The 23,697-nt window shown below is 46.1% G+C and overlaps 1 protein-coding gene across 1 annotated transcript in view; it reads right to left on the reverse strand.

The window, feature by feature from the left end:
- Window positions 1-23,697, reverse strand: part of LOC309551283 (uncharacterized protein) — a 96,460-nt gene that overhangs the window by 40,630 nt on the left and 32,133 nt on the right. Inside the window, exons 6-11 of the mRNA XM_082251809.1 lie at window positions 21,960-22,120; window positions 16,447-16,492; window positions 12,220-12,353; window positions 8,550-8,676; window positions 4,865-5,001; window positions 373-536 (exon numbers count right to left, since the gene is read on the reverse strand). Coding sequence (XP_082107935.1) covers window positions 373-536; window positions 4,865-5,001; window positions 8,550-8,676; window positions 12,220-12,353; window positions 16,447-16,492; window positions 21,960-22,120 — 769 coding nt within the window. The remainder of the gene's footprint in view (window positions 1-372; window positions 537-4,864; window positions 5,002-8,549; window positions 8,677-12,219; window positions 12,354-16,446; window positions 16,493-21,959; window positions 22,121-23,697) is intronic.

The following is a 23,697-nucleotide window of genomic DNA, read 5'->3' on the forward strand; positions in this document are numbered from 1 at the left end:
CTGTGTTCATTCCATAAGCCCCCCCCCCACAGTTAGAAAACACCCCCCGTAGGCCACCCACCCATTTATTTGAGTACAGCGTCGCATGATTGCGCAATTGTCTGTTAAAGTAACGCAGTGCCGAATTGCAAAATAGGGCCTGGTCATTAAGGGGGGCAAATCCTTCCGGTCCAGAAGTGGTTAAGGGGGTAAAACCTTCTGGGGCTGAAGTGGTTAACTAAAAGGCAGGCTTTATCCACACGCCGGCTTGTATACAATTTTTGGGCAATTTTTAGGCATTTTGCCAAGGCCCCCCCTGAAGAAACCTCAAGGCACCCCAGGATGCCTGGGCACCCTGGTAAAAAAAAAAGGCTCCTCTAGACAGACACACACCTGCGGTATCGTCCTTTTGCACAGCGGAGCGCACATACGCCTCCATATTGTACCCGGCCCCTCTAGGCTGTTCTCTGTCATCCCATTGGTCCGATCTGCCGTCTCTGTACTCGCTGAGCTCCTGCCAGAGGAGGAAGATCTGAGTGTACTGCGGGGGCTCAAACCTGCCGGAGAGAAACAAGAACCGGAGCAATAAAAAAGCTGTACACAGGGGCAACGCCAGTCCGCCCATCATGGGGTTCAATCTATATTACAGCATTAAAACTTCCCAATAAAGCAAATACTGGGGGACTAAAAATCCCAGTTTACCCTTCCCACTCCCACCAGTGCATATATATACACCACTTCTTCTAATGCCATGTGTGTGTGTGTTGATTTTATAATTGTTTTAAAGGGGCCCAGTAGATCCCAGCTCAGTAGTACCCCCCACTCAGCAGATCCTCAGCTCATTAGTACCCCCCACTCAGCAGATCCTCAGCTAATTAGTACCCCTGTTCAATGGATCCCCAGCTTACTAGTACCCTCGTTCAGAAGAACCCCAGCTTACTAGTACCCCTACCCAGCAAATCCCCAGCTCTTTAGTACTCCTGTTCAGCAGATCCCAAGCTAATTAGTACCCTCGTTCAGCAGATCCCCAGCTTCCTACTACCCTCACTCAGCAGATCCCCAGCTTATTTGTGCCCCACTCAACAGATCCCCAGCTCTTTAGTACTCCTGTTCAGCAGATCCTCAGCTTTTTATTACCTTTGTTCAGCAAATCCCCAGCTTCTTACTACCCACACTCAGCAGATCTCCAGCTTATTAATCCTGAAAACAACCAGAAAAGTCCTGGCGCTGGTCCTCTGGACAACCTCCTATAGGATTCTGGGAGTCAACAACCACAACAGTGTGATGGTGGGAGCAATAATATAAAAGTCACACGCAGTGCTGCACAACAAACCAGCTTATTAGTACCCCTGTTCAGCAGATCCGCAGCTTATTAGTACCTTCATTCAGCAGATCCCTAGCATATTAGTACCCTCGTTCAGCAGATCCCCAGCTTCCTAGTACCCACACTCAGCAGATCCCCAGCTCATTAGTACCCCTGTTCAGCAGATCCACAGCTTATTAGTACCCTCGTTCAGCAGATCCCATCTCTTTAGTAGTCCTGCTCAGCAGATCCCCAGCTTATTAGTAACCTCGTTCAGCAGATCCCCAGCTTATTAGTACCCTCGTTCAGCACAGATCCCCAGCTTCCTAGTACCCAAACTCAGCAGATCTCCAGCTCATTAGTACCCCTGTTCAGCAGATCCGCAGCTTATTAATACCCTCATTCAGCAGATCCCCAGATTATTAGTATCCTTGTTCAGCAGATCTTCTCAGTAGTACCCCCAGCTCTGCTAATGGCCCACTCAGTAGTAGCTTTGCTGATCCTTGTCTCAGTAGTAACCCCCAGCTGTGCTGATCCCCTGTTCAGTAGTGACCCCCAGTTCTGCTGATCCTCTGGTTTGCTGATCCTCCTCTCTGTCCGGTCCCTGTTCACTGTTATTTTACTCCAACGCTACTCACCATGCGTGACATCTAGTTTCTCCTGCTCCAGTCCCCCAGCTCTGCTGATCCTCTGCCGCTCATTCCTTTTTCGCCGGTCCCTGCTCACATTCTGCTATAGCATTCCCATGTTGCACACAATGTGTGCCGTCTGCTAGTTATTCTGCTCTGGTCTGGACCCCGCTCACCTTCCTGCTGCTCCGCGCTGCACACCAGACACGTTTGCTCCTGACACTCCCAGAATATAAACACATGAACCAGAAGTGACTGCTGATGATGTCATTCTGGCTCGCTTGTTGGTTTCCCAGTGCATCCTGGGATATCTATACCTGCAGTACCTCCAAAACAAAGCAAAGCTAATGCTGAATAAAAGCCCCTCCAAAGCTTCAGGTGCTGTTAGCTACCGTTGTCATAGACTTCTATGAAGGCTTTGGAGATGCTCTGAAGAACAATAAAAGCAACATGGGGGATCATTTGTGTTGCGAAGCAAACACACCATGAGAACAGAACTGTAAGCTTACCATTTTGTTTAGTGACAGGCGCTTTGTTTGGCATTCAGAGTGCTTTAAAAAAGCGTGTCCAATGCCACATTTTGAAGCAAGCGTAAACAAGCCCTAAATAATAGAAAACATTTAAGAATTGAACAATCTGATCTGAGTGTGCTGCACACACAGACATGGCGGGATTGGGGTTGGCAGATTTATAGTGGAAGTTTAGTTCTGTACGTAACAAAACGTAACAATTCGACTTTTAGAATTGCAATTCCATCTGCTGAGGAGGTTGCATCTGTTGTATCTAAGAGATATTCTCCCGATTTCTTCTGTACGCCCTAGGCAGCTGCCTCCATTTACTGATACTTACAGACTTGTACACACATGCCTGGAATGAAATCTTAAAGGGCAAACCCATCTAAAAGTGATATTTTACTTCTATGTGGAGCCTGGTGGTGGGGGGGGGGGGGGGTGGAGTCAGCCCACGACTTCTAAAATGTCAGAGATATTCTAGCACTGAGATCTCCTTTCCATAATTCCATGCTCTGGTCCTGTCCATCTTGGGAGCTTTGCATGTTCCCAACTACATTGATAATTGGTACAGAATGAGTGCAGACCTGAAAATCTCACTAATAGTCCCTGAGACTCCACCAAACACTGATATTGGGTTTGGGTGGAGTGACCCTTTAATTCAATAAGGTTTCTACCAGCAGGAGAAGTGATATTATAACACAAGGGGGTGCTTCATCTCCCAGGGCTGTAGATACCTTTTTTTTTTTTTTTACTGGGGGGGGGGGGGGGCACTTAGAGAAAATTTATTATGCTGAGGGCACAGCAGGTTGTGGCAAATTGTGGGTGTGGCAAAGTTGCACTAACAGTGCAGGGAGACTTAAAAGGTCTCCCCCCCAGTACAGCTCCTCCCAGTACACACTCTCCCCCCCTCCCCACAGTACAGATCTTCTCCAGTGAAGATCCCCCCCAATACAGATCTTTCCCCCCACCAGTACCGCTTTCCCCAGTGCAGATCCCCCCCAACCATTACAGCTCCCCAAGTACAGATTCCCTCCCACACCGGTACAGCTCCCCCCAGTACAGACCTACCCCCCAACCCCCAGTACAGATCTCCCACCAGTACAGATCCCCCCACATGTACCGCATACCCCTGTGCAGATCCTCCCCAACCAGTACAGCTCCTACCAGTACAGATTCCCCCCTCTACACCAGTTCAGCACCACCCAGTACAGATCACTCCTAGTAAAGCTCCCCCAGTATAGATCTCCCCTCTATCAGAACCACTTTTCCCAGTACAGCCCCATCCCCCCAACCTGTACAGCTCCCACCACAACAGATTCCCGCCCACACCAGTACAGCTTCCCCCAGTACAGTTCCCCCACCAGTAAAGTTCCCCCCCAGTACAGATCCCCCCACCAGTACCACTTTTCCCAGTGCTGATCCCCCCAACCAGTACAACTCCCCCCAGTACAGCTTTCCTTCCCACACCAGTACAGCTCCCCCCATACAGATCTTGCCCCAGTTCAGATTTCCTGCTAGTAAAGCTCCCCCTGGTACAGATTTCCCCCTCCCCCACCTATACCGCTTTCCTGAGTGCAGATCCCCCCAACCAGTACAGCTCCCACCAGTACAGACCCCCCCATTACAGATCCCCCACCAGCAAAGCTCCCCCAGTACAGATCTTGCCCTGACCAGAACCCCTTTTGCCAGTGCACCCCCCTCCCCCAAGCAGTACAGCTCCCACCATAACAGATTCCCCACCACACCAGTACAGCTCTCCCACCACCAGTAAAGCTCCCCCCAGTACAGATCTCTCCCCCACACTAGTACCGCTTTCTCCAGTGTAGACCCCTCCCTTAGCAGTACAGCTCTCACCAGTAGAGATTTCCCCCACACACTAGTACAGTTCCCCGCCCATACAGATCTCCCCCCACCAGTACTAATCCCCTGCCATGAAAACTCCCCCTGTACAGATCTCCCCCCCTCCCACCAGTACCGCTTTCCCCAGTGCCGGACCCCCTCAACCAGTACAGCCCCCCAGTACATATTTCCCACCAGTAAAGATCCCCCCACTACATATCCCCCCTTCCCCACCAGTACAACTCCCCCTCAGTACCGATCTCCCTTCATTAAATATACTAACTAAACCAAGCAGAGCCCCCTTCTATCTGAACCGCCGCTCACTGTCAATGAATTGTGACAGGTGGCAGGAGCTACAGCTGCAGTGCTTCAGGTGCTTCCCGCTATCAGTGCTAGCTGCGGTGCTGCAGACAGTTTCGGGGGTTTGGACCCCCCTATCCCCCACCTTATCTATACCCTTGCTGCCTTCTGTGCTCAGGTCATACTCTCCAGGCCTGGCTCCAGCAGTGCCCTATTGGGGTTTCACCTGTGCAGTGCAATAACTACACCACCAGGGTCACTGGTTTGGCGCCATCACCAACAATCGCCACATTTTTTGTCACCTTTTCAGGTAATAGATAAAGGGCCCACCGGCTGCACTGTCGTTGGTCAAGACTGGGACCATTCTGTCCAACAGAGACTCACTGGGCATCTTCTGGGAATAGAGCGCCTCCTGCTGGCCGGGCACAGAGGACATAACCTTAAAGAGACAGACACCATTCAGAGTGAGGCAGAGTGCATTTTCAACAAGGGCATAACTATCGTGATTTATCATGATAATTACAAAATTACATTTTTGATGTTCCATATTTACATGGCTGTGTTTTATATCTAGATGCATAAATTGTCATTTTAGTGGCTCTCTATAGAGCAAGCAGTGCACGCTTCCTAGGTTCTGCTGTTTTTAATTAGTCTGAGAGGTCAGGTAGCCCTGCAGTAAAGGAGGTAAAATCACTGTGCAGGACTACTAAACAAAGCCTGTATGAGAAATGGACAGTCACTGCCTCATATACAGATATAATGACAATTTATACGTGGAGAGCCAGTTCTCCCAGACCTACCCCCCCCCTCTGCTAGGATGTTCCACAGCTTGACTACTCTTACTGCAGAGAAACCCTTCCTTAGACAAAACCAACGTCTGCTTGTCCTTTATTTAAGTCCATAGAATAAAACATTTAACCTACCAAATCTTTACATTGACTTTGGATACATTTCTATATAATGCTTCTGTCAGATTTTTACTGCTGCCTCTGTCAACATTGTGGTCACTACAGCAGGAAATTAAGGAAATTTTGCCCAGAGGGGACACAGAGCTTTTTGATTTTGGATAATCCCTCTGATCTGTCGAGTGTATATACATAAATCCAAGGACTGATGTAAAATTAATGTACATCTAAAGTTTTTTTTTTTTTTTTTTATAGATACATTAGTATAGGACAGTGGTCTCCAAACGGCGGCCCATGTGGCCCCTTGCTTGCTTTTGTCCAGACCTTGCGGCATTATTTTTCCACCGATAAGAGGCACTATTCTTCATATGAACACCAATAATGGGGCATAATTCCTCCCACTGACACCAATGATGGGGAATAATTCCTCTCACTGACACCAAGGAAGGGGTATAATTCCTAACATCAATGATGGAGCACTATTCCTCCCACTGACACCAAAGATGGGGCACTATTCCTTCCACTGACACCAAAGATGGGGCACTATTCCTCCCACTGACACCAAAGATGGGGCACTATTCCTTCCACTGACACCAAAGATGGGGCACTATTCCTTCCACTGACACCAATGATGGGGCACTATTCCTTCCACTGATATCAACGATGGGTCATAACAGACACCAATAATGGAGTGTAATTCTTCCCACTGACAGCAACAATTTGGGCACTATTCCTCCCACCGACACCAGTGATGGGGCATAATTCCTCCCATTGTCAACAATGATGGGGCACTTTTGCTCCCACTGACACCAATGATGGAACGCATTTCTTCCCACTGACACCAATGATGGGGCATAACAGACACCAATAATGCAGCATAATTCTTCCCACTGACACCAACAATTCGGACACTATTGATCCCACTGACGCCAGTGATGGGCCATACTTCCTCTCCAACTGATTACAACAATGGCAAACAACAGACACCAATAATGCAGCAGAATTCTTCCCACTGACACCAATGATATGGCACTATTCGTCCCACTGAGACCAACAACAGGGCATAATTCTTCCTACTGACACCAATGATATGGCACTATTCGTCCCACTGAGACAAACAACAGGGCATAATTCCTCCCACTGACACCAACGATGGGGCATAATTCCTTCCACTAACACCAACGATAGTGCACTATTCCTCTCACTGACATCAACAGTGGGGCATAATTCCCCATACTGACATCAACGATGAGACACTATTCCTCGCACTGCCACCAATGATGAGGCATAATTCCTTCCACTGACACCAAAGATGGGGCACTATCACTTCCAACCAATGATGGGGTACAATTTCTCCCACTGCTACTAACAATAGGGGAAAATTCCTCCAATTGAGACTGACATTGAGACATAATTACCCCCACTAACACTGAAGAGGAGGCATTATTCCTCCCACTGACACCAAGGATGGGGTATAATTCCTTCTACTAACACCAACGATAGGGCACTACTCCTCTCACTGACATCAACAGTGGGGCACTATTCCTCCCACTGACACCAACGATGGGGCACTATTCTTCTCACTGCAACCAATGATGAGGCACTATTCCTCCCACTGCCACCAATGAAGGGGCACCATTCCTCCCACTGACATCAACGATGGGGCACTATTCCTCCCACTGCCACCAATGATGAGGCACTATTCCTCCTACTGACACCAATGATGGGGCACTATTCCCCCCCGCTGCCACCAATGAAGGGGCACCATTCCTCCCACTGACACCAATGATGGGGCACTATTCCCCCCACTGCCACCAATGATGGGGCACTATTCCCCCCACTGACACCAATGATGGGGCACTATTCCCCCCACTGCCACCAATGAAGGGGCACCATTCCTCCCACTGACACCAATGATGGGGCACTATTCCCCCCACTGCCACCAATGATGAGGCACTATTCCCCCCACTGACACCAATGATGGGGCACTATTCCCCCCACTGCCACCAATGAAGGGGCACTATTCCTCCCACTGCCACCAATGATGAGGCATAATTCCTCCCACTGATACCAACAATGGGGCAAAATTCCTTCCACTGACTCCAACAATAGGGCCCTATTCCTCCTAATAGTAACGTTATTAGTAACGTTAATAATAGTTTTCTACTCCCACTGGTCACAGTCCAACCGCTCAAAAGTCTGAAGAACAAAAAACAGATCCTTTGGTTAAAAAGATTAGAGACCCCTGGTAAAAGAATTGGTTAGATTGATAGAGAGAAAACCCCTCCAGAGTGTGGGAAGTCACCAGTCGTTCTCAAGCTTTATAACCTTGAGCAGTGATGGTGAACCTTGGCACCCCAGATGTTTTGGAACTACATTTCCCATGATGCTCATGCACTCTGCAGTGTAGCTGAGCATCATGGCAAATGTAGTTCCAAAACATCTGGGGTGTCAAGGTTCACCATCTCTGACCTAGAGGAACCATTGAAATAGTTTTCAGGTCTAAAGGAACTCTACCAGGATTACTCCATCAGTGGTCAGTATGGAAATTCTTCTTACATTGGTGGTCATTAGGAAGAATATTTCTCCTACAGTGTTGGTCTAAAAGTCACCCTTACAGTCAGCTAAAAAGATCAATGGTGCCCTGCTACTGGCTCTGCTAAGTGGCATTGGACCAGGAACTATGTAGGCACCATCATACGGGAGGTCGATCAGCCACAGCTCAAGGAACCCCTAGCAACCGCTGAAGGAACCCCAACATTCCACAGGGGCCTAGTTGAGAATGGCTGTCACCAGAACATGTGCCCCCATGGGAAGATTTCACCTCTATTCCTGTTCATCTGGTGACAACTCAATTAAAGATTTCAATTCACATTCTGTATTGGTGCCACCAGGACACATAGAAAGTGTGACTCTCCCCCAGCAAGATACAGACAGAAGTAAAGACCTGACAGGGGGTTCTCGTCCTTCCACACTAAATTCGAAACTGGAGAAAAAAGGTTTTGCCTTTGGATACATGAAGATATGAATTCTATATGAGCAGGTTGGAGGACTCATATTACACAGAAGGTAGAGAACTCACCTTTTCTTGTCCTCTCTTCCCTGGAAATGGTGCAATGTCACTGATTTCCGAATGTTGGATGGATGCTGCGATTTCTGGGATCTCCATTGCTATGGCATCCAGATTCTTCCTCCTCTCCACTCTGTGCCTGAGAGAAATGGGATTGTTAGGTAATCACTGATATTAGGGAGACCTGGAATGTAAATCTGCCCTCCCCCTTAACTTTTTTGCTGAGTAATCCACAAAAAAAACATATTCACACGCCCAGCGATCCATGTGGTGCTCTGCAGAGGCCCACCGCACCATTGCTGAAAACTGGGTGGTGCATGGCTACCATTCTCTGTGACATCATCCGAAGGCTGGCTGTTCTTGCAGCCTGCTCCCTGATGACACACAGTTGCCACTTCGTCAGGGGTGGCCGTCTGTAGGTACTAGGAAGAGATGGCTGGCCCCCTAATATCTGGTCATACTAATATCTGGCCTCCCTGATACCTGATCCCACTAATATCTGGCCTCCTTGATTCCTGGTCTCCCTAATATCTGGCCTCACTGATACCTGGTCCCCCTAATATACAGCCTCTCTTATAGCTGGTTCCCCTAATATCTGAACCCATTGATACTTGGTCACCCTAATATCTTACCTCCCTGATACCTGGTACCCCTAATATCTGGCCTCCATGATACCTGATCCCCCTAATATCTGATCTCCTTGATACCTGGTCCCACAAATATCTGGCCTCCCTCATACCTGGTCTTCCTAATATCTGTCCTCCCTAATACATGGTCTCCCTAATATCTGGCCTCACTGATACCTGGTCCCCCTAATATACAGCCTCTCTTATAGCTGGTTCCAATAATATCTGAACCCATTGATACTTGGTCACCCTAATATCTTACCTCCCTGATACCTGGTACCCCTAATATCTGGCCTCCATGATACCTGATCCCCCCAATATCTGGTCTCCTTGATACCTGGTCCCACAAATATCTGGCCTCCCTCATACTTGGTCTTCCTAATATCTGTCCTCCCTGATACCTGGTCTCCCTAATATCTGGCCTCACTGATACCTGGTCCCCTTAATATATAGTCTCTCTTATAGCCGGTTCCCCTAATATCTGAACCCATTGATACTTGGTCCCCCGAATATCTTGACTCCCTAATACCTGGTACCCCTAATATCTGGCCTCCTTGATACCTGGTCCTACAAATACCTGGCCTCCCTCATACCTGGTCTTCCTAATATCTGTCCTCCCTGACACCTGGTCCCCCTAATACCTGGCCTCCTTGATACTGTACCTGGTCTAACTAATATATGGCCCCACTGATACCTGGTGCCCCTGATAACTGCTCCCTGCTGCTATTCGATAATCTGACCCCCCCCCCCCCATACAGTGGGGAAAATAAATATTTGATCCCCTGCAGATTTTGTAAGTTTGCCCACTTACAAAGGAATGAAGGGTCTATAATTTTTATCATAGGTGTATTTTAAATTATGTGGAAAGCAAGGAGGGGGGAGGCGCCAATAAGTGTAGTATTAGACTGTAAAAATTTATTGTGCAAAATTAAGAACACTAAAAGGAAATAAAAACAATTCAAGCCCGTCATAATGTGTGTGGTCCCAATGCTTGTGGTGGTCCTGTGGGTTTCGCAATCCCTGAACGCCAAGAGAAGATTGTGGTCTGGGTTTTCAGCAGAGTACCTCCATGCCAATCAGTGTGGAACGTGGAAGCGGAAATGACGTCACTGGTGCGGTACTGAAGTCCGGATCATGGGTTATTACACAAGGAGGCACCTCCTTGTGTGATAACCCATGATCCCATACATTTTCTATAGGATTAAGGTCTGAAGACTTACTAGGCCACTCCTTGACCTTAATGTGCTTCTTCTTGAGCCACTCCTTTGTTGCCTTGGCGGTAATTTTTGGGTCATTGTCATGCTGGAAGACCCACCCATGACCCATCTTCAGTGTTCTGGATGAGGGAAGAAGGTTCTCATCCAAGATTTTACAAAACATGGCCCCATCCATTGGCCCCTCAATGAGGCAAAGTCGGCCTGTACCTTTAGCAGAGAAACAGCCCCATATCATAATGTTTCCACCTCCGTGCTTGACTGTAGGGATGGTGTTCTAAGGTTCGTAGTCAGCATTTTTCTTCCTCCAAACACGATAAGTCCAGTTAATGCCAAAGAGCTCAATTTTGGTCTCATCTTACCACAGCACTTTCTCCCAATCCTTCTCTGAATCATTTAGATGTTCATTGGCATGACTGTATATGTGCCTTCTTGAGGAGGGGGACATGCCCTGTCCCCCTGTTATGTGGTCTTCTCCTGCTAACTGATAATCTGCTCTCTCCCACTGTCCTTTTTCATATATTCACCATCAGGGCTTTTTTTCTCAGAGAATAGGTGCAGGAACTTCCCCCTTTTGAGTCACCTCTTGTCTCCACCCCCCTACCCACCTCTGAGCACCGTCCCTTGGATACACCCCCTACCCACCTCTGAGCACCGTCCCTTGGATACACCCCCTACCCGCCTCCCAGTACTACCCCTTTCAGAGAATACAGAGCTAAATATTTTGTGGTGCAGCCAGCAACAATAGTTCCCACCAGCAACAATAGACACCCCCAGCAACAATAGACCCCACACACAACAATAGACTCCCCAGCAACAATAGGTCCTCCCACGGCAATAGACCCCCCCAGCAACAATGGACCACCCACAACCAAATACCACCCCCAGCAAAAAAAAATAAAATCCACCCCAGCAACATTAGACCCCCCCCCCAGAATCAATAGACCCTACAGCAGGCAGAAACAATAGACCTCTCTCTCAGCAGAATATCCCTACCAGCAATACAAGATCACCCAGCAACCATAGATTCCCCACTAGCAACGATAGACCCTCACGCAAAACAGATTCCCACCAGTGACAATAGATCCCCTGGCAGCCAGCTTCAATAGACCCTCCAGGACACCTCACACCCCTTGTCATTACATTGAGTAATGGAGGTGCCGAAACTGCATTCCCCCGCGTTCCTGCTGAAAAAAAGCCCTGTTCACCAGGCTACCCTTAACTTTCAACGAAAAAGCTTATGTTTACAGAGCTAACTAGCTGAAGCTCAAAGTACAGGCACAGCTGAATGATCAGAGAAGTGAAACCTCTCCACTCCACCATCTCTCTTCCAGTTCTGTAAGGCTCTATGAAGACTTTCAATTACAGAGAGACAGTCTGAAAGCAAACAAACCATGCTGTGCTTTCTCTATAAAACCCATAATGCTCTTTGTCACCAGTGTCCTGGATATTGTATGTATTATATATTTGTTTGCATTTTTTTTATTTTAAAAAAATATACAAATAAATAAAAAATGGGTATAAATACATAAAAATCAAATAAAATGAACTTGTCACAGCTAGGTAAAGACTGTGTCTGTTTATAAAGCAGTGAATGTGACTTTCCCTAAATATCCTCTGGTGGTGAATCAATCACTGTCATTTAAAACACATGAACCTGGAATATTCACCTGCAGAGAATGTTTGATGAATATCAGATTCGCTGCTTTATAAATACATCCCCTATTTATTTCTATCTGGACTTCTTACAAAATCTTTTAGTATCCTGATGAGGATTGTCAGATTCTGGGGGGAAGTTTGGGGATTCCGGACGGGTTTGTCAGTAGGAACATCTGGGGGTACCTGAGTCTCCTCTGTTGGTGAATGAGGAATCGTGGGACCCAATAGGCTCGCAGACGTCTCAATGCATCATACTGGCCCCTGCGCAGAGCCTGATAGGAGGGGCCCCAGTCCTGCTGTGAAAGCCGTATCTGCTCCTGTAAAATGCAAAGTCGCAATGTGTTACTTTCTGTGTTTCCTTCCTAAACACACATAACATTATGAATAAAGTAAATTGCATAGGAGATTGTCAACTAGAGAGGCAAACTAATCCCTTCAAAATAAACTTTAGTTTTATGTGCGGTGCAGAAAAATTAAGTCATCGACCTGGAATATGCGGTTTGGCAGAGGTGCCATGATCACAAATATAGCTGAACAGAATTGCAAATTCTTAGTCAAATAATAAAGTACAGGTATATAGATCTCAGCTGTGTATTCCACTATTTGCACAGACTTCTGCTTTAAAGTAGATTTAAACCTAAACATGTTATTGTTATTTTAGAGTCATGTTCAATTACTTTAAACCTGCAGCTATCAATAAAATAACTTCTTGCAATCCTGCCATGAGGGTCCTTGTTCAGCTACAGTGCCTTGAAAAGGTATTCATACCCCTTGAAATTTTCCACATTTTGTCATGGTACAACCAAAAATGTAAATGTATTTTATTGGGATCTTATGTGATAGACCGACACAAAGTGGCTCATAATTGTGAAGTGGAATGAAAATGATAAATGGTTTTCAACATTTTTTACAAATAAATATGTGAAAAGTGTGGCGTACGTTTGTATTCACCCCCCTTTACTCTGATACCCCTAACTAAAATCTAGTGGAACCAACTGCCTTCATAAGTCACCTAATTATTAAATAGAGTCCACCTGTGTGTAATTTGATCTCAGTATAAACACAGCTGTTCTGTGAAGCCTTCCGAGGTTTGTTAGAGAACCTTATTGAACAAACAGCACCATGAAGGCCAAGGAACACACCAGACAGGTCAGGGATAAAGTTGTGGAGAAGTTTAAAGCAGGGTTAGGTTATAAAAAATTATCCCAAGCTTTGAACATCTCATGGAGCACTGATCAATCCATCATCTGAAAATAGAAAGAGTATGGCACAACTGCCAACCTACCAAGACATGGCCATCCACCTAAACTGACAGGCCGGGCAAGAAGAGCATTCATCAGCGAAATAGAGGCCCATGGTAACTCTGGAGGAGCTGCAGAGATCCACAGCTCAGGTGGGAGAACACAGGGCAACTATTAGTTGTGCACTCCACAAATCTGCCCTTTATGGAAGAGCGGCAATAAGAAAGCCATTGTTAAAAGAAAGCCATAAGAAATGCAGTTTGCAAGAAGCCATGTGGGGGACACAGCAAAAATGTGGAAGAAGGTGCTCCAGTCAGATGAGGCCAAAATTTAACCTTTTGTCCTAAAACCAAAACGCTATTTGTGGCAGAAGACTAACACTGCACATCACCCTGAACACACCATCCCCACCGTGAAACACGGTGGTGTCAGCATCATGTTGTGGGTGGGGATGCTTTTCTTCAGCTGGGACAGGGAAGCTAGTCAGAGTTGATGGAAAGATGGATGGAGCCTAACGCTTAGTGTTATGGAAATCTCTTTCTGCTCTGTACCTATATCCAGGAACTATATTCTCGATAACCTTGTTGTTATTTTGATATCAAATTCCCATTTTGAATAGAGTTAACTTGAAACGACTTAAGATTGTTATAAGATTGTTATATCTCTGTTTACTCTATGTGATACCAATATTTGTCATATTATTGTACCAATTCTCTTTGTACCACCATCTTCTGTTTCCTTTCAATAAAAGTTTGTATACAAAAAAAAGATGGATGGAGCCAAAAACAGGGAAATCCTGTTAGAGTCTGCAAAAGGCTTGAGACTGGGGCTGAGGTTCCCCTTATAGCAGAACATCGACCCTAAACATACAGCCAGAGCTACAATGGACTGGTTTCGATCAAAGCATATTCATGTGTTAGAATGGCCCAGTCAAAGTCCAGACCTAAATCCAATTGAGAATCTGTGGCAAGACTTGAAAATTGCTGTTTACAGACGCTCTCCATCCAATATGACAGAGCTTGGCATATTTTACAAATAAGAATGGGCAAAAAAATGTCCCTCTCTAGATGTGCAAAGCTTGTAGAGACATCCAGTGGTGTATTTAGGTTTTGTGCTGCCCTAGGCCGGACTAAACTCGTGCACCCCCTAATTTAACTACGACCCACCCCTTCCTGTCAAGGCCACACCACTTCCTGTTTTTTTTTTCAGAATTGTCACACTTTTTCCTTATAGTGCAATAAAAAAAAAAAAAAATAAAAAAAAAAAAAAAATCGCACAGGTGATCAAATGCCACCAAAAGAAAGCTCTGTTGGTGGGAAAAAAGGAAAAAGGACATCAAATTTATTTGGGTACAGTGTTGCAGGGCCATGCAATTATCTGTTAAAGTAACGCAGTGCAGAATCGCAAAAAATAGGGCCTGGCCATTAAGGGGGAAAACCTTCTGGTCCAGAACTGGTTAAAGCTTGGAACAGGTTGTAGTACATGAACTTTCACTGCATGTGAACTGTTTAATGAGTTTGCATTAATTTCAGCATGTATGAAGCACTTTGCACATGCTGAAAGCAAAGCAAACTCATTTAACAGTTCACATGCAGTGAAAGTTTATGTACTGCAAAGTGCTCCATGCATGCTGAAATCAATTCAAAGGCATTAAACAGTCCATATTCGTAGAAATGAAAAAGACAATATATCAGCGCTTAATCAAAACCTATCAATAGCAGCTGTACACTCCAGTGTACAAAACCAGCAGAGCAAACATAAAATAAATAGTGCAGAGCTTGAATAATCTTTAACATGAAAATATAGCAAAGTCCATGCAAGCAGCCCACATGTGAGGAAAAAAAGTGGTGAAATCCTGATGGGTAACACAGGTGATCTTCAGTGTGCAAACGCCCACCACCATGCAAATTGGCCTCTCACCTTAACCATATAAAATCAGGCAACAAATCTCCACTCTTTGCAGGAAAACTCAGGGCACCGCTAATCATGGAATAATGCAAAAGAATCCAGGGCGAAGGTCAGGAGGTCAAATTCCCTCATCTCAGCCACTGCAGAGGACACATCGGTAATGGTGTTTCGGGAAGTCTTACAGAACGGTACATGTGATTGAAGTAATAGGAGCAAATCGTGATTCCTACCTGCGCCCTGCTGTCCTGGCCTGGGCCCTGGCTGGGAGTTCCCTTGTCCTCCTCCTCAACATAGACAGACCCTGGCCGCCCCGGGGAGAAGCTAGTTTGTAGAAGGAGGATGCCGTGCGGAGGAGGGCAGGCGGAGCATTCGGCTCCGCCCCCACCCATTGAAAGCAGTGCAGGCGGCCTGGCCAGTCACACTCCATGGGGGCGGCGGGCACCAGTGACCAGTCCCTCCCTCCCCGGCAACAGCAAAGTACGTACGCCCTGAATAAAATAATGCCGATAAGTGCCACAAGCCGCCGGGAATGTACGTGTGTGGGAGGCGGGAGGCAGACTCAGACGGGACTAAGAGGATAGATCGGGGTTTTTTCTTTCATGCGGGGGGTGACTTTTCTGCCGCCCCCCACAAAGTGCCGCCCTAGGCCTGGGCCTTGTCGGCCTAGGCCAAAATACAGCAGTGGAGACATCCCCAAAATGACTTGCAGCTGTAATTGCAGGGAAAGGCGATTCTACAAAGTATTGACTCAGGGGGGTGAATACAAATGCACACCACACTTTTCACATATTTATTTGTAAAAAAAATGAATAAATACTTTTTCAAAGCATTGTACTTTCTGTCTCCCAATTGTACGCATAGAAAAACACATTTTAGGCATATTATGGTAATCATTCATGATGGCTGTGCACAAGCTTGAGAGATTTGCACATCAATTCTTTTTTATAGACCCCTAAGCTTTTTTATCTGACATTTCTAAGAACAGTAGAAAGAAATAATGCATCCTTCTAGAAATGCAGCAGCTTTGTACATTTCTTAGCAAAGATGGGACTTCCAATACAGTGACCCGCAGGGAATGCCTGTAATTTGACCTCAAGTTCTGTTCAGGCTTTTAGTTAAGGCAGTGAGCCTATTGTAGGAGCAAGGAGCTAAGAACTGTGCAAAATCCTGTCTAAAATCTACTTTCATGGTTACAAGGACAACAAATGAAAGTTTTTTTTGATGGTTGGGTACAGAAAATTACAAAAAGAAATAGACTTACCTGCCAGGCTGGGCTAAGGTAGGTGCGATACTTGTTCTGGATGGACCTTTTGGGAAAGAAGACATGTGGTCAGCAGATGTCAGCACAATCCCCCCTGTGTACTCTGTATGTGGCCCTTGCTCATGATCTGTAACCCTCAGTGCAGGCATTTTGCAGCTAACCATAAGGAATGCTCTTGTGGTTTTTAAGGTAGCAGCTCCACTGGAATTAAAGTCATTTACCAATCATGGCCAAATTTTGGAAGCATGTCGCCTACTAAACGTTTTAGTGCCATTTAGTTGCAACTTAAAAAAATACACCAAGTGCATATACCCCAATATTATGAGTGAGAATGTCATCTTGGCTGGAGTTATACATGAACAGGGCATTTAAAAATAATTAGTCAGGCTGGAAGTTGTATGGTTAGGTATAGGTAGAGTGTGAAAGGCTGAATCAGCCCCTGGCTTGGTATAAATCTCATATTCTTCAACAGTGTGACCTCCATGCCATGATTCCTGGTTCTGCTTCTGTCCACCTAGTTTTAGGTGTTACAGCACACCATTGGCAAAGCCATGCACTGGGAGCCAACAGAGGGCACAAGACATACAGGAGATTGTCAGCTGGATTAACTCCCCAGCATACACTGAAAAATGGCATGTCAGTTTTGGGTGAAGTGACCCTTTAGCAGCAGTATATTACAATATTTTAGCCCTGTGTGTCCTGGCTGTACCTGTTATGAACCATGAATCAGACTGAGACAGAAAATGCAGTAAAATCACACCTTTAATGAAATAGGAAAAAACGATACAGAACAGTAAATGTAGTCAAAACATAAGCCAGGGGTCGGAAGCCAAAACAGGAAATCAGACAAGCCAGTGATCAGGAAACCAGAAATTAGCATAGTCGGAGGTAGAGGAACAGGATCAGGAACCAGAAGAGACGTCAGCCAGGCAAAGTCTTTCACAGGAACACAGCAGAGAAAGTCCAGATATGCTGACCAGGCGAAGGCAGGAAAGGAATTAACAAGGCAGCTTAAATAGCCAGAAGGGGCTGGCTGTAGGGGGGACCAACGAGAAGAAAATGATAACCAGGTGAGCTACTGAGGAAACAATAAGTGCTAACAATTAACCGACAGGTGAGCTGCCTGAGCACTGAGAAGAGAGTTGCTGTGAGCCCAGCCCTGACAGTTTCCCCACCTCAACAACTCCTCCCCCTCAGAGGGGCACCAGGTTTGAGGGGAAATCGTCAATGGAAAGCAAGGAGGAGGACAGCAGCATGTACGCCCGAGGATGAGACCCAAGAGTGTTACTACAGACGTTACCCTCTCCAATGACCAAGGTACTCTATGCGCTCACGGAACCTACGGGAGTCAATGATCGAATGTATCTCATACTCCTCATGGTTCAAAACCTGAACCGGGCGAGGACGTGGTACCGAGGTAGGTTGCACACCAAAGGTTTTAATAAGGAAACATGAAATACATTCCAAATACGCATGTTAGAAGGATGGTCTAATGCGTAAGCCACTGGGTTGATCCTACAGAGAATATACGGGAAGGCCCAATATACTACGGTGCCAGTTTCAGTGAGGGAACACGGATACGCAGAGGAGAAGGAAAGCTGAATTTCCAACTGCGCACAAAAGGCTCGCCAAAACATGGACACAAACTGGCTACCCCTGTCCGAGATGATATCCTTGGGTAGCCCATGTAACTGAAAGATCTCCCAGGTGAAAATGGATGCCAGTTCTTGGTAATTTCTTAAGTGGAATACAATGAAACATCATCAAGAACTGGTCAACCAACATTAGAATAACTGTGTTGCCCTGGGAACTCAACAAAAAACTCAACAAAAAAAACCCATAGACAAGTGGGTCCAAGGCCTCTCTCCATTGGGTATGGGTTGTAGGAAGCCCACTGGAAGGTGTCGTGGTGTCTTACTCTGAGCACAGATGGAACAAGCGGCTACGAAGGTGGTTACATCAGCACGGAGACTAGGCCACCAGAATTGTTAAAAAATAGACCAGATGACCTGATTCTTGCCAGGATGACCAGCTGCCTTGGGAGAATGGCATGTCTGGACCAAAGCAGTGCAAAGATTCTCGTGGACAAAACAGCGGTCACAAGGTTTTTCAGGAGGAGAATGGATCTGAGCGGCAAGAATTCTGTCACCCAAAGGTGAAGTGAGACTAGTGCGAATAGTGACTAGAATGCTATCTGGAGGTATTACAAAAGTAGAAAGCTACTATTTTGGAGGTGGAGGAGGAAAACTATCATGAGAATGAATCAGCCCTTACATTCTTAGTACCGGGTAAGAATGAGACTATGTATTTGAAGCTTGACAGAAAAAGAGCCCACTGTGCACTTCTGGGAGATAAACGTTTAGCCCCTGACAAGAATGTTAGATTCTTATGGTCAGTCAAAACGAGGACCGGCATAGTGGTAACCTAGAGGAGATGCCTCCATTATTGAAGAGCTAAAATAATAGCTAGCAATTCTCTGTCCCCAATCTCGTAATTGCATTCTGCAGGAGACAATTTCTTAGAAAAGCAGCCACAAGAATGCATAGCGTGCTTAGAGGAGAACGTTGAGACAGAAGGGCGCCTACTCCAGTCTCAGACACCTCAACCTCAAGAATAAAGGGTAAGGTAAGATCAGAATGTGCCAGCACAGGAGCTGAAATGAAATCAGCCTTGAGAGACCCAAAGGCTTTAATGGAATCCGGAGAACAATTCTGTGGGTTGCCCTCCTTCCTGGTCATATCAGTCAGGGGTTAGACCAGAGAAGAGAAGTTACGAATACATTTCCGATAATAATTGACAAAGCCAAGAAAACGTTGTAGAGGATGTAGACCTACGGGTCAAGGCCACTGTAGAACTGCAGATAGTTTCTCTGGATTCATCGAAAAAAAAGGCAGTTTAAATGACATAACCCATAAATGTAACCTGCTTACGATGGAACTCGCACTTCTCCAACTTACAATATAGGTCATTATTTCTCAACTTCTGTAGCACACAGGAGACATCTGTGTGGTGACTCTCTAGGAATTTTGAATATATGAGAATATCGTCAAGATAAACCACCACACATTGCTGCAGCATATCTCAAATTACATTGTTGAAGAATTCCTGAAAAACTGCAGGAGCGTTGCAGAGACCAAACGGCATTTCGACGTATTTGTAATGTCCGGTCTTGGTATTAAACGCAGTTTTTCCATTCATCGCCCTCCTCGATCCTCACAAGATTGTAGGCCACTCTCAAATCAAACTTAGTAAAAACCGTGGCTCCCTTGAGGCAGTCAAATAATTCCATAATCAATGGAATCGGATAAGTGTTCATAATTGTGATGTGATGGAGACCCCTATAATCAATACAAGGTCTCAGTTCACCACTCTTTTTTACAAAGAGGAAAGCCAGCACCGGCAGGAGACAAGGACTTGCGGATAAACCCTCGAGAAAGTGAATCGGCAACATAGTCCTCTGTGGCTTTATCCTCCAAGACACACAAATGGTACATCTGGCCATGAGGAGTCATGGCACTAGGTTGAAGGTCAATTACGCAATCAAACGACTGGTGTGGAGGCAAACTACCGGCTTGACCTTTGCCAAAGATATTGCTAAATTTGCGGTACCCCGCTGGCAAGGAGGAGAGGTGCACAAGACCTTAAACACTTTCTGAAAACATGTCTTAATGCATTGTGGCGACCAGGACAGGAGCTCAGCACGATGCCAATCAAAAGAGGGGATGTGCCTCTGTAACCAAGGATAACCAATGACCACCAGGTAATGCGGTGAGAGAATGACTTGAAATTGGGTTATCTCATAGTGCATCTCATGGTGCAGAGCCCCTATGACCATGGTCAATGGAGCAGTCTCATGAGTCACACGGGCAGGCTGCAAAGGTCTCCGATCAATAGCCTCAATGGCAAATGGAGAGGCACGAAGCTGCAGCGGAATTGAGTGCTTAGACACAAAGGAACTATCTATGAACAGGCCTTCAGCCACAGAATCGAATAAAGTCTGTGTATCGATGGATGACTCAGACCAAGAAAGGGTAAACGGAACTAGAGGCTTATCCTTCAGGATAATTGGGGACGCAAAAACCCCACCTAAGGTCTGTTCCCTACAGAACCTCAAATGCAGGTGTTTCCCGGATGGGTAGGCAAGGCTTCAATACATGACCTGCCTGGCCACAATAAAGGCACAATCTCTCCCTCCTCCTTAAAAGAACCCTCTCCTCTGCAGAGAGACCTGTGAAGCCCAACTGCATGGGTTCTACTTCACTGGTGGACTAGGTACCAGGAGGCATAGGAGGTGAGGGAGGCAAGGGTGGGAATGCAAAGCTTAGAGTCAAATGTACAGGAGGATTTCGCAAGCGCTCCTTAAAGGAAGGTCTCTCTCGGAGTCAATGAGAATGGCAAATGTGAATAACTTCTCCAGATATGTAGGTATGTCTGGGGCTGCTATCTCATCTTTAAGGTTACCCGAGAGACAATGAGTAAAAGAAGCCACGATGACCTCATTTTTCCAAGCAGCCACTGCTGCAAGGGTACCAAATTCAATGGTGTAATCGGCAACAGTTCTCATACTCGTACTAGTGGAACGAGGGGGAACGTCAAATACCCTTTTAAAGGAAGCTACAAACTCAGGGTAATTTAGGACAATGGGTTTTTTAATCTCCCATAGAGGGTTTGCCCAGGCCAAGGCTCTATCAGAAAGCAAAGAAATAATGAAGTCTACTTTACGTTTGTCCAAGGGGGAACGCCTGGGGCAGCATCTCAAAGTATATCCCAACCTGATTGGCAAACCCTTTGCATTGAACTGGATCACCTCCAAAATGCTGGGGAAGCAGGGCGGAACCAGACATACCTCTTACAGAGGTAATATTCAAGGCGTGTGCCTGCACAGAGACTGGAGCAGCAGCAGGGACGGCCTGCAACACTGGTTGTACCAGAACAGCCACAGTGGGAGGATCCAGGTGAGCAGTACGAATCAAGAGAGTCTGTAACGCTATGGCAAACTGATCCATGCAGTGGTCCTGCTCATCCAATCTGGAAAAAATATTACCACTAGACGGATTGCCTGCATCTCCTGAATTCATTGTCTTCGCCTGATGTCAGGAACCATGAATCAGACTGAGACAGAAAATGCAGTAAAATCCCACCTTTAAAGAAAAGGGAAACATGGTACAGAACAGTAAATGTAGTCAAAACATAAGCCAGGGGTCGGAAGTCAAAACAGGAAGTTACATGAGCCAGTGATCAGGAAACCAGAATTTAGCGTAGTCTGAAACAAAAAGTCGGGATCAGGAACCAGAAGGGACGTCAGCCGGGCAAAGTCTTTCACAGGAACACAGCAGAGAAACTCCAGATATGTTGACCAGGCGAAGGCAGGAAAGGAATGAACAAGGCAGCTTAAATAGCCAGCAGGGGCTGGCTGTAGGCGGAACTGATGAGCAGACAGATAACAATTAACCGACAGCTGAGCAGCCTGAGCACAGAGAAGAGAGCTGCTGCGAGCCCAGCCCTGACAGTACCTGAACAGGTGGACACATCGGTGTCTGGCCTCCTCGGGGCTCTGACTGACCTCCAGGTCTACAGACTCTTCTTTAAACTGTTCACAGTCCATCCAAAAGTGGAGTAGGTGGAATCCCAGCGTCCCCTGGAGGAAGTCAGTGAAACCCGCCATTCCATCCCGCTGGGAACAGAAACACATCAAAAACACATGTAATTTCTCTAATTAAAGAGGGTGTCCTTCCCTCTAGACTCATCCAATCTACTACTGAAAGTGGACCTGTCAATAACATTACAAGTCTCCATTGATAAATTATGACATGTCACAATATACAGCAACAGAATCTTTATTTTGGGAAAAGCTCCACCTTCTAACATTGAAAAGCTGTCAGCTGCAGCTTGAGCAGAAGGACACTGGACACACTACAATGCCCAAAAAAACATAATTGACGTATACACTGGACACATGTAGTACATCTGCCCTCATCTGCCCTCCCTGTACCTTCTGCCCTGCTGCTGCTATTTTCCCCTGGACTTGCCAGCAATTCCCAAAAAGTTGCACAATTGTACAAGTCAACTGGGCGAACTCTATCTTCCAGCCGCTTGGATCACTCGTCATTTCCAGGCTCCTGACTGAGCCGGATGTGACGTCAGTCGATGCCAGAAGTGACGCACTGGCCAAGGGAATGCACGCTTGCAGGTACTTCCGGGTGTCCGAGCATAGGGTGCATTTCAAGTACATTTTTGCCTGGAATAGCGGTTGAGGGATTCCTCTGCCTTGAAGTGTACACTTCCTTTGAGCCTACGCTCTTGAGGGAAATTGAGGCGCAAAAAAGATATGGTGGGTACACTGATGAATAGTTCGTCCATACTAATGCAAACAGATGTATGTTTTGTATGCATGTGTCATGTACTGTATATATATTTATATTTATATATAACATGATACATGGTACTACAAATTATTTTAGTGAGTACTTACTGCACAATACACCCTGGTACTGATATGGTCTGATTATTGTGGTTTGCTATTGGGTCTCTGAATTACATACACACTAATGATGTTTGAGGGGCGGGACCGACCAGTATGGGAGGTCCGGTCTGCTGCCCTCTATATATGTGTAGTAGGTCATTTGTACTTTTGGCTCTGATGAAGAGGGTTCTCCCTTGAAAACACATCAGCCCAACCAGTACGGATGCCATCCAACCCTTCTGCAGCACCGGAAGAATGCATGTCCTGGAGGTTACCTGACTGTATTAGGATTTTTATATGCATATTTGCAACATGCGTTTGTGAGTATGATGTATAATACTCTTTTTACCCTTCAATAAATGTTTTTATGGTATTGCACTAGGTCGGTGCGCCTTTCTCTTGTTTTTTTCTTGAGTCTTCACTTCGCATAAGGTGGCCAAAGTATTTGAGTTTCAGCTTCAGCATCTGTCCTTCCAGTGAATATTCAGGGTTGATTTCCTTCAAGATTGACTGGTTTCATCTTCTTCCCATTCAAGGGACTTTCAAGAGTGTCTTCCAACACCATAGTTCAAAAGCATCAATTCTCTGGCATTCAGCCTTCCTTATGGTCCAGCTTTCACAGCCATAGGATACTACTGGGAATACCATAGCTTTGACAATACGGCACTTTGTCAGTAAGGTAATGTCTCAGCTTTTTATAATGTTGTCTATGTTTGCCATTGCTTTCCTCCTAAGAAGCAAGCGTCTCTTAATTTCATGGCTACAGTCATCATCTGCCGTGAGCTTGT

This window comes from Pelophylax lessonae, assembly GCF_965119305.1.
Source record: "Pelophylax lessonae genome assembly, chromosome: 3".
Lineage (NCBI taxonomy): Eukaryota > Metazoa > Chordata > Amphibia > Anura > Ranidae > Pelophylax > Pelophylax lessonae.